This window comes from Seriola lalandi, unplaced genomic scaffold (genome assembly GCF_002814215.2).
Source record: "Seriola lalandi dorsalis isolate HSWRI2012SDOR001 ecotype SW California unplaced genomic scaffold, Sedor1 jcf7180002054585, whole genome shotgun sequence".
Taxonomy (NCBI): Eukaryota; Metazoa; Chordata; class Actinopteri; order Carangiformes; family Carangidae; genus Seriola; species Seriola lalandi.
Window position 1 is genome coordinate 3705932 of NW_019525138.1, and position 11146 is coordinate 3717077.

The 11146-nt window shown below is 43.8% G+C and overlaps 1 protein-coding gene across 7 annotated transcripts in view; it reads left to right on the forward strand.

Annotated features, from left to right (window-relative positions):
- Window positions 1-11146, forward strand: part of baiap2b (BAR/IMD domain containing adaptor protein 2b) — an 81301-nt gene that overhangs the window by 52840 nt on the left and 17315 nt on the right. For 6 of the 7 annotated variants that reach the window (XR_015437986.1, XM_023418949.2, XM_087177297.1 and 3 more), the window contains 7 exons: window positions 2762-2914; window positions 5791-6027; window positions 6937-7141; window positions 7774-7975; window positions 8140-8220; window positions 8452-8620; window positions 9889-9926. Coding sequence is in view for 6 of the 7 variants with exons in the window: in XM_023418949.2 (XP_023274717.1) it covers window positions 2762-2914; window positions 5791-6027; window positions 6937-7141; window positions 7774-7975; window positions 8140-8220; window positions 8452-8620; window positions 9889-9926 (1085 nt within the window). In the remaining variant the exon portion in view is untranslated. Of the gene's footprint in view, window positions 1-2761; window positions 2915-5790; window positions 6028-6936; window positions 7142-7773; window positions 7976-8139; window positions 8221-8451; window positions 8621-9888; window positions 9927-10902; window positions 11141-11146 lie in introns of those variants that run through there. The other variant, XM_087177298.1, reaches the window with a different exon arrangement.

Sequence of the window (11146 nt, forward strand, 5' to 3'; positions counted from 1 at the left end):
GCGGGGGGGGGGGGGGGGGGGGAAGAAGAAGCAGAAGCATAAGAAGCAGAAAATGGTTCCTTAGCCTCATGAACACAACATTTTAACATTTATTATGATTTTTCTTTTTTTCCCATGAATATTAAAGGTCCGTATAGTCTAAAGGTAGATGTCCATGTGTAGTTTGATTATAAAGCAGGTCTAGGTTCTATATTAATACTGTGAAAGCATCAAAGCTTCAGTCCACAGAGAAATGCACACAGCCTGTATTCAGAAACTGAGCCTTAAAACCAGCCGTCAGGACTTCCTGTAACTTTTTGATGTCACAACAAAGCAGCCACCGCTCTCAGCCACACCCCAAGCCCCGCCCACCTGGACCCACCATCCAACCTTGCAGGATTTGGTTTCTCTGAGTGTTTACCTGAAATCTGCTATATTTTTATTGGATCACTCAGAAAACAGTCAACCAATCAGAAGAGAGGCTCAGAGGCTCGTCTCTTCTGATTGGCTTACTGACCTGTTGTTTTTAGAGCTCCAGAGAGAAGCCTGAGAGAGAGGATGTAAAACTACACGAGATGGTTTTCGGTTCTTAAAACCACAAATATATCTTCTTATGTATCAACACTTCAAATAAAACACAGGAAAATATGGAACTCTTAATGTTCAACTAAATTTGATTTAAAAAGGTTTGAGGAGCTACACAGGCTCATTTTATTGTCTTTACTGTGTGAGATTTATTAAAAAGTAAATATAACATTTGGTTTATGGTTGACGAGCCCTTATTTACCTGAATGAAAAATTGTACTCGAAGTCTCCATCTTATCATTATAGTCTATAATTAATGCGTGAGACCACCTCTGCAAGGTCGTTACAGCCGAGTGAATCAAATCAAGGCCACTACAGAGAGCTGACTGTCTAACCCCCGCTGTTCTCTGCACATTGGATTACATAAAATCAAATTATATGCCCTTTAGAAAAGAGTGATATTTGTGTGTCCCCACATCTATATCCACAGATGATCTGTTAATTAAATCCCTCAGCCTCTATAGCAACATGTTCACATTTTAATTATTACACTGGCTATATGAAACATATCTTTATGTCCGTGTTCACTGACCAAGTTTCTCCTCCGAGGCTTTTTATGGCCCTCTGTCATGGTGACTGAGCCTCAGTGCAGACTCTGTGCTAAAGGTTTACACACTATCTAGTTAGATTTTAGAGCGCTATGCTCCACAAATTCATACATCAATGAAGTAAAGCAGATTTTTGTTGAAACTACTCCAACTTAAGATACAGATTTTATATTAAAGGCAGAATCTGTGCTCTGAATTTTCAATGAGATTCAGCACTTTTCATCGCTCCCAGGTTGAATGTCTGGTCTTTAAATACAAGGATGAGAACTGGATGTCAACAGGTTACTGTTAATATTGATATTTTTATGCTGTTCAAGGTTTGCTTTAATTCCAAAAATGTATGCACAGCCGCAAAACTGATCCACATTTTCAATCATCTGTCATTAAAAACAAATGCTGATGTTTCATCTATATTTCAAACAGTTGTGTTTGTGAGAATATGGTTAGAAAGTTACAGATTGGCCCTTTGATTCATTCCATTTTTTTACTGTTAATCTAATTATGTTGTTGAGGCAGAAATATTTACTAATGAATGCATGAAATAGCCTAATTAATGATCTAATTAGCACATCTGGCGATGCTTAATGTGTGATGGTGATGATAGCACAGCATTACTTACGTCTCTCATTTTAAAAACACATTTAGTCTTAGTTTGTTTTCATGCATCTAGATTCAAGCCTTCGAAAGGAACCGGTGTTAGTTGGACCAGCTAGTCACATACTGTATGACAGTGCGTAGGCTGCAGACTTTTCTCTGCAAACAACCCGGCCTCGATCGTTAACACCTCATCCCGGAGCTCAGTGCTGTCTGGCGCTCGGAGAACGCTGCTCCACATTATTCAACATCGCGGGAACCTGCAAGTGCTTTCGGTTGCATGAGTGAACCTGAGGATAAAGTCGGGCTCACCGTGTTCCGCATTTGCCGCTGCGCACATCAGGGCGATGCTGGATACGGACGAGTGGCTCCACTTGTTTTGGTGGAGAAACGTCCCGTATCCTGACACAAGCACTAAGAGGACTAAGTGGGCTGAGTCGATGAAGAAGTGGAGGGTGAATGAGTTTAAAAGCCAGATAGAGCTGAAGTGAGAGCCAGTTTGAATCGGGAGAGCCAGGTGCTTCAATTCAGCTAATCTTCAGGAAACGCAGGAACGCCAGTCACCATAATCACATAATAGACGCATGCGTGATCATTCAGTCTGAGGGGCTTGACTTCTTTTTCTCTAATTCATGGTTTTCAGGTCTGTTGTGCTGTGACATTTTCTAAATGTACAGCGATTGTCTTCCTTTTTATATGTCATCATTGTGATGCATGAGGCCCGGAAAGTCCATCAAAATGTAATCCATTATCTGCTGAAATCCTTTTAAACTTTCAGTTGTTGAAGGGGTTGACTCACCGAGTTTACACAACGGGATATTCTTTGTGGTGCTCACAGGTCTCTAGATTATCCAGAGTAATCGGGACAGAGGTTTTGGGAAGAGATTTTGCTGTTCAAATAGATTGCTTTGATGATCTTTTGTCTCTGGATTGTGGCATCCTGCTCTCAAACCTTTGTGAATTTAACCCTATCAGAACAGTGTCCTAATCGGGGAAATGCTGCCAAGTTTTTTTGTGTTTTTTTTTCATGCCATCCTTTTCCCTCCTCTCCCCAGTTTGTGGAGGCCATCAGCAATAAGCAGAGCGAGCTGGACAACTACATCGCTGAGGGCTACAAGAACGCTCTGTCCGAGGAGAGGAGGAGGTACTGCTTCCTGGTGGACCGCCAGTGTGCCGTGGCCAAGAACAGCACTGCCTACCACAACAAGGTAAGAAAGGAAGCACTAACCTTTCTCAGATATGTCACGGCGAGATCATTTTGAAACTAAGCTACATAAGCTGAAACATCACAGCATGTTCACATCTTTCTTTCCCGCAGCACTGTGACGGTCTGCATGTATTCATCCATTTTCATTCGAGAAATGACCCCAGGTGCTCCACCATTATGTCATACATTTTCACATGCATCGCTGCAGCCAGACAGGAGTTTTATATCATCCAACAAATTGATAAGAAAAGCAAGTCTCTCCCACCTCTCACTCCCTCACACGGGGGGGAAATGTGAAGTGGTAAAGTGAACTGAGAGAGGATGGAGAGGTGGAGGGTGAGTGGGTGAGGAGGGGGGTTAGGAGGTGGTGGTGGGGGGGGGCAGGCGAGAGAATGACCTACTTCTGCAAGAACACTTGGTTCAGACTCGCAGTGTGAGGGCGTCAAGGTGTCTGAATGACTGATTGATGGACAGAGGGAGGAAGCACAGAACGCAAAGTGCCGATGTGATGATGCATCAACAGCAGAAAAAGACTGAATTAGAGTTAAACTCAGTTATGATTTACACTTGACTCTAGAATAAAGTTGTGTTGATTAGTTGATCAACAGAAAACTTAATTGGCAATAATTTGAATTATCAATTTATCGTTTCAGTTAAGCAAAAATGCCAGACGTTCTCTTCTTCCAGCTTCTCGCTCCGGGGTGAAAGTTTCTTGCTTTTCAAGTGAATGTTTTCGGGGTTTAAATTGACTGTAGGCATGAATTAAGTGATTAGAATACATCACCTTGAGTTGTGGGAAATTATAGCAGGAATTTGTTGCTAATTTTTTTGACTTTTTAGACCAAACAGCTAATTGAATAATAAAAGAAAACACTCGGCAGATTGATAAATAATGAAAATAATCGTTAGTTAAAGCCCCAGATAGTGACAAGACCAAGCCATGAAATAAGTGTTCTTACTGCCTGATCAAAACATGCTGGAACTACATTTTTACTATAGCTGCTAAATGTTGGTGTGGTTTTTATTATGTGGTTGCTGAAGTGTTGTAAGGTTATTATTAGATGGTTTCTAAACGGTTGTGAGGTTGTCGTTAGGTAGTTGCTAAATGTTCTTATGGTATTGTTAGGTGGATGCTAAAGCGTTGTTAGCTGGTTGCTTTGGGTGTTTGTGTAAATTCCTCAGTTTAGAGTAGCTACATCGTGACCAAGTTGTTAATAAGTAACAACCTGCTGTAACGCTAGTGGTTGGTTACTGCGCTCGTGCTGGAACGAATACTCGATTAGTTTCTTAGTGAATAAAGAGAAAATGAATCGGCAGCTATCTTGATCATTCTTCAGGAGAACAACTCGCATACAGAAACAAACAAATGACTGAAACAAATGAAGAAAGAAATGTGGATTTTAGTCATCACACTGGTAAAAGCACTGACCACCTACACTCTACCTTAGCTATTTGATAGGGCTAAGTGAGGTCATAGTGACTCATCGTTTCCACCAGCAGCAAGTCACACGGACAAAGACTTTGCTGCACACATAGAAATTCATGGGCGATATCCCATTCATCCCAATTCCTTCTGAGCTGTTGTGTTTAGTTTCCAGATGACTGAAGGTTCCTGGAATCTGGAGTTCACATATGTGAATTTGTGATGATTATTTTTTTTAGCCATCAGAAATCATAATAAACTTAACTACATATAAAGGTCAGGGACAAAAAACCATTTCAGACAGAACACGAGTCCCTAGTAACATGATGCTTACTCTGTCAGTATGCATTTGTTTTTCGCCGTACTTTTGTATTTGTGTATGCGTTAGTTTATTTGATCATCCCGCCCACACCCTGACACCTGACGCTGCGGCCCACACACACTCAGCAGGGCCAGACAACCTTGGAGCCGCACTGTGTTTATCCTCCACACCGGCCTGGTGGAGTTAAAGCTGTTTGAACAGCAGACTCTCCTCGGCGTCCTTCATGGATTCACGGATCCAGGACTCCCTCATTTATTCACAGATGATGAATGCAAATGAGAAGTATCTTTATGTAACTGCCCTGCTGTATAATGTATGGAGGGAATGTGACTCGGCCCGTCGAGCACCAGCTGAGAGCTTCTCAAACCGGTGCATTCATAAAGAGGATTCATATCTCTCCCTCTCACTCCTGCCTCTCGTCCCTGTTCTCGTCTCTCGTTGCCAGGTCCACTGCGTGTTCCTCCTCTTTTCCTCTCATCATCTGCCGTTTGCTTCTGCTCATGTGAATTAAGATGAATAATTTGGCGTATATAGAGAAATTCCATTGAACATTTACAAAAGCAGCATCACCTCTGGAGGTTATGTACAATATATTTATTAGTTCTCTGTTTTATTTTTAGCTTGTTCTTTATTGCCAATGTACTGGTGTATACAAAGGAATTCAGGTGCTCAACCTGAGCAGAGAAGAAAATATACAATTAATATTAAATATACAAGGAATATATAAATATAGATTAAAAAAAGAATTAGGAAAAATATAGATCTGTCCATGCAAAACCTCACAGACTCGCACTCAAGAACACACACACATACGCACACTTCGCCTACATATGTACCCTTATGTATTATGTAATAATTCCAGAGTATAGGATATTGCACAGGCGTAGATACTGAGTTAATATATTTCAATGTAATTTGGGCCAATAAAGTGTAAAGGATTTAGCATTAGCATTGTCGGACATGGTGTTTGTAAACTTTCACTTTTTTCTGAACTACTAATGAACTGCTTTCTTTAATTAAAGAAGCATATTTTCCTCTCAGGCGAACCTAATAATACCGTCTTTAAAACACAGGCCCAGCCTGCTGATGTTTCCCCTCCCTCGACCCACTCTCTCCCTCTTCTGTCCGACAGGGGAAGGAGCTTTTATCCCAGAAGATCCCAGTGTGGCAGCAGGCGTGTGCCGAGCCCAACAAACTTCCAGATCGTGCCATGTTTCTGGCCCAGCAGATGAGTGGTGCAGCGGGCACCATGCCTCCCGGTGCTCATCATCCAGGCATGCCCATCTCTGAGCCCATCCCTGGTGTTAAACCCCTGCCGGTGCCTCCGGAACTGGCGGCTCTCAGGGCCAGCGGGGGTATGGGACAGCAGGTCAGTTCCTCTGCTACCCTGTAATCCTCCTTTAGTCTACCTGAGGCCTGTGCACATTTTTTTTCCCAGAATGCTTGATAAACATTTGAACCTCTACACTTTGAGGACCATCATTGACTTAATGCATTCTCTAGTCCGAACCTTAGCTTCAGAGTTTAAGCTTATAATCAGGTTTGAGCTGATTTACCCCCAGACAGCCTTTTAAGAAAGTGAGACCAAATTTCAAAAATGTCTTTACAGCACAAACATGCACACATCCACACACAGGTAAGTGGTGTAAGTGTCTAATCAGACCCTTATGAGTGTGTCAGGGGGTGTTGCCCCCGGATGTGGCTGTTGCATGATGGGAGCCCTCAGCACATCCTCAGAACTCTGGGTGAATGCAAATGAAATCGTTAGTGAACCATGCTAATTAGCTTGTTGCGCAGAAGAGGCTTAAATTCCTCACGTCCTCTGGCTCTTTTACACCCTGCCCCCTCCTCCTCCTCCTCCTCCTCCTCCTCCTCCTCCTACTCCTACTACTCCTCCTCCTGCAGGCCTGGTTACAGGAAATAAAAAAAATAAATAAATAAAAAGTTGAAGATTTACATGAAAGAGCGCCTCGGTTTGGCCTGAGCTTCTAATTAAAAAACTGTGGTGCAGATTCAGTAGCGCTTTATGTTCCCAGATTAAACACACTTTGAAATTCTTTGCAGTCTCCCAGTAGTGATTTCATATGTTTATCTCTAAACCAACATGCACTCAAGTGTAGTCTTTTCATTAATCAGCATTCCCTGACCCAGATCCACTCTCCACCTCGTTCCTTATTATTAATGAGCTGCGAGATGTCATGTAACAGTGTTGGGTGATGTAAAGAGAGGAAGGCATTGTGTTTTAATTGCCTGTATGCCGATTTCGTCACCTTCGCAGAGGCTGATGGGAGGTGTAGATGGAGGGATGCCGGTGATGAACGGCACGGCCGGCGCCCACGGAGGTGAGGACTACCAGCAGTGGATGGAGGGCAAGGTGGCCCAGGGCAAGGTCTCGCCGCAGACCCAGCGGCATGGAGGAGAGGTCTACTCCAACACCCTGCCTGTGCGCAAGGCCGCACCCGCCAAGAGCAAGACCACACTGAGTAAGGACACACATTGTGAACTAATGTCCAACTGCGCTCTAAGTTTAACCTCCTTTTAATGTAGCACAAGTCCTGGCAACATTTAATACAGGCAGCTTCTGTTTGGTAAAGGATGTTGCTGGAAGCCTTTATTAACTGGACACTGCAGGAAATGTATAATCCCAATTGTTTTATTATATTAACATGAATCAAATGACTACAAGTAATATGAAGTAGTTAAAGTATCATCCAACTCTTCTAGCATCTTTTCGCTCTTTTAACACCGAGCCAATAATATGTCAGGACTGTGGGTACATCAGCTAGTTGTGGATTTCTTTTGCCCCCTAGTGGCTAAAAAGGAAAATGCAACCTGTGCAGGTTTAATAAGAAGAAACCCAAAGCAAGTGGGAATAGAAGGAGGTGTGATATTAAAAATGAGTAAAAAAAGATGAAGGACAGAAACACCTTTCATAAAAATGGGGGAAATGTAAAAAATACTGTTGTGCTAGTAAATTCCTATTCCTACTGTTAAGAAGAGCAACGCATGTCCACGAGTTATATTACCTGTAGCAGAAACCAGAAGTCTCAGTAGGTACACACCATGTTCTACACCAGTTAACAGTGCCCCCCCCCCCCTCCTGTATTTACACCAGCGGAGACCCGTACTCTTCCCCGGTCCAGCTCCATGGCTGCGGGGCTGGAGAGAAATGGGAGGACTCGTGTCCAGGCCATCTTCTCCCATGCAGCTGGAGACAACAGCACCCTGCTCAGCTTCTCTGAGGGTGACATAATAACCCTGCTGGTCCCCGAGGCCCGCGATGGGTGGCACTACGGAGAGAATGAGAAGACGAGGATGTGAGCGCAACTCATGTATTCAAAGAAAATTTCATTTTGTTTTGTCTGATACTGTCTCATTTTGGTTTGCAGAGGAACCAGTGATTGTTTTTTGGTCCAGTTGCTACGACTATTTCTGACTATATATTATAGATATTGCTAATATCTGGTGTCACCTCCTCCAGGCGTGGCTGGTTTCCCTTCTCCTACACCAGGGTGATCTCTGACAATGATGGCGACTCCATGAGGCAGCTGCGAGTACACAAGTAGGTCTTTGGGTGTTGTTATTTCTTTATGAAACATAAACCAGTTGAACTGATATATTTGTTTCGTAGGTATATTTCAGTTTTTGTTTTTTTATTTGGGGTGAATATTGACCTTTCATTGGTTTTTGATTAAACTTTGTCAGGTACAGTTTTCTTTTTAATGTATGTTGCCATGGGGGGGCGGGGGCAACATGTTTACTTTTTCCTCATTTTCTGTGCACCTGTTTCCAGCCTCCACCACGGGAAGAGCAGCAGCACAGGCAACCTTCTAGAGAGAGAAGACATGGCTCTCCCCGCCCCTGATTACGGCATGCACTCCCGTATGGCGGCACAGAGCGCCACTGCGCTGCACGGCAGACAACAACGCCCCTACAGCGTGGCGGTTCCAGGCTTCTCACAGGTGAGGGGGGCGGTGGGGTGGGGTCCTGCAAAACAACTATACCAACACACTGGCCATCTACCCTCACACGAGTTTCACACGTGACACATGAGCTGAGGCGTCGCGCAAAACCCGGCGAAGATCTGCGATGGTCCGTCTGAGAAAAGTTTGGAGCTTTCCCCCCTAAGCCCTGCTGACAGGCTGTCTCTCACTTTAACCAGGACCCAGAGTTCTCTTGTGCCGCAGCTCGCCGAGAACGCTCCGCTACATTAGCTTCTATAAACGCAGAAATCAGTTCTACTCGGCTTCACGCGTTCCTGTTTACGGAGGCTCGAGTGGAAGACGTGGCAGAGCTCAGACTGAAGAAGTCTACCTCTGCGCCTGGCTGCCTCTGTCTCTGAGGAGAGCGCTTCTGGCAGGCGTCAGTTGATAAGAGAGAGAGAGAGAGGATTCGCCCAGCTGACTGAAACTAAAGAGAGACAGAGAGGGGGTAGAGGGAGGCAGCGGTGGCGGTGATGAGGGAGGGAAGGGGGGTTTAATTTTTCTGAAGGCTAGACTTGCGTAACACTCAGCCCTTCTCCATCAGCCCAGCGTCCCTCCTACGCTTCACCTGGAACATTACATGTGGGCGATGCTTAATTGCTCGGCAGTCGTGTAACAACTTAAACAGTTCTTCTGCCTCGCTGCATTCACAGACGGAAGGAGGACTGGATTTTATCCTCAGGCTTATGTCTCATGTCTGTGATGCTCCAGTCACTCAGTAACCGCTGATTTGATGATTTGCAGGTCAGAGGACATCTAGACATTTAGTTAACGATTGATGAGTGAAAAGTTTTGTAGATGGTTATACACAGCTGGGGACTTGAAAACTAATTTAGGAGTTGTTCCACGTTAAAGAACAGATATTTAAATACTGTTTTTATGTAGACATTTAAACATCTTTTGACCTTTTGAATAATTAACTGGGCAAAACAAAAGGGCAATAAGATATCAACTTATATTGGGAGGAGATACTTCAGTCAGAGAAGTCATATAAAACATACGTTCTTTGTATTTATGTCCTTTTTAAAACGCTATGATTTTTCATATCCAGTTAATGCTGCTGTAGGAAGCCTGTTCAAGGTTACAGCTGAGATGTTGCAGCATCTCTTCTGCCCATGTCTCTTTGCCGCCATCTGCCGGCTGCTGGGGTCGTTGCAATGTCCCCACTGGCAGTTTTAATAGTATTTATCATTTCGGTTCAGAATAAATCGTGTGACTAATTCTCTCCTCTCTTTTGTTGTTTACAGCAAGGAGCTGAAGAGTACGAGCCCCGCTTCCCCACAAGGTAAGAACCACTCAACTTTTTTTGCACTTTTTTTATTTATAAAACCAAAATCAGGTTCAAATCATTTCCAGTTCAGTCAGTTCAAGATGAATATCTAAAGTCACATATGTAAACTGGAATGATGTGCTTCCACTTTGGTTGAATGTAATTGGGAGTGTTAGTGGGTGGGAAGCCAGTGAGGGATCGAGGTCATGCACTATTCTTGCTGGGGGAAATGAGTTGACTTGAACGTCACCATGTTGAAACAACTGAAGACGGAGAGTTGAGGGATTGGGACTTTTTTTTTTTTTTAAGTCCAGACCTGCAAACACACACAACCAGCAGGACACACTGCATTTTTTGTTTTATGTTGTTTTTGTGTTCTTTTGTTTGTTTTCTGTTCTTTTCTGTTTGCATTCTGTTGTTTGCACTCGTTTGATAGGCTAGCATAAGTGATAATATCATATAGTATTTATTGCATAGTGGTTTTGTGTTTGGTCAGCCATGAATGGTAAGTTAAAGGACCTTTTTTTTTTTTTAGAAATAATTGTTTTGTTTTTTAATCAGTAAGAAGAGATGATATTTTAAGGCATGTTCTTGATTAATTTTGTTTTTGTGTTAAGCTTAAGTTGATTTTAAGTTTTCTTTTTCCTCATTGATATCGACACACTCGTGCTTTGACCTCCCAGCTCCTCTCCATGCCCCCCATGCACCATGCAGCTCCAGTAGTGCTCCCACCTAATAACTGCACTCAGCCACCCAATCCCTAATAAGCTCACCCTGCTTCACCCCCCCCTCCCCCCCTCCTCGTTCAAAGTCCAGTTTACGAAAGCCACGCCTTGCACCTCAGGGAGCCAAGAGTCAGTTTGAGTTGAGTGGGGTGTGTGTTGTCATGAGGGTAGCCGTGGTTTCTGCCTCTCCGTGTGTCCTGGTTGTGTTTGCTGCTGTTTCTCCTGAGCCAGCCCACCTGGAAGCCTCTCCCTCTCTCTGTCCACAGTTCCACAGAGGGCAAATTGATTTCGACAGTGTGAGGACAGACAGACAAACAGGCACAGACTCAGCCTCAGACGATGCGATAGGACAGGCACCTCGCTGCCCCTCAACCAACCCCCTCTCCCCCTTCATCCTCACCCCCTTCCTCCCCGCCTCCCTACCTCCTGCTTACGGCAATAAACTCTTTCCCAAGCCCGATCAATGAAAAGAAGAGGCTTGGGTCTATATCTTTTCCCCTCTTTGATTCC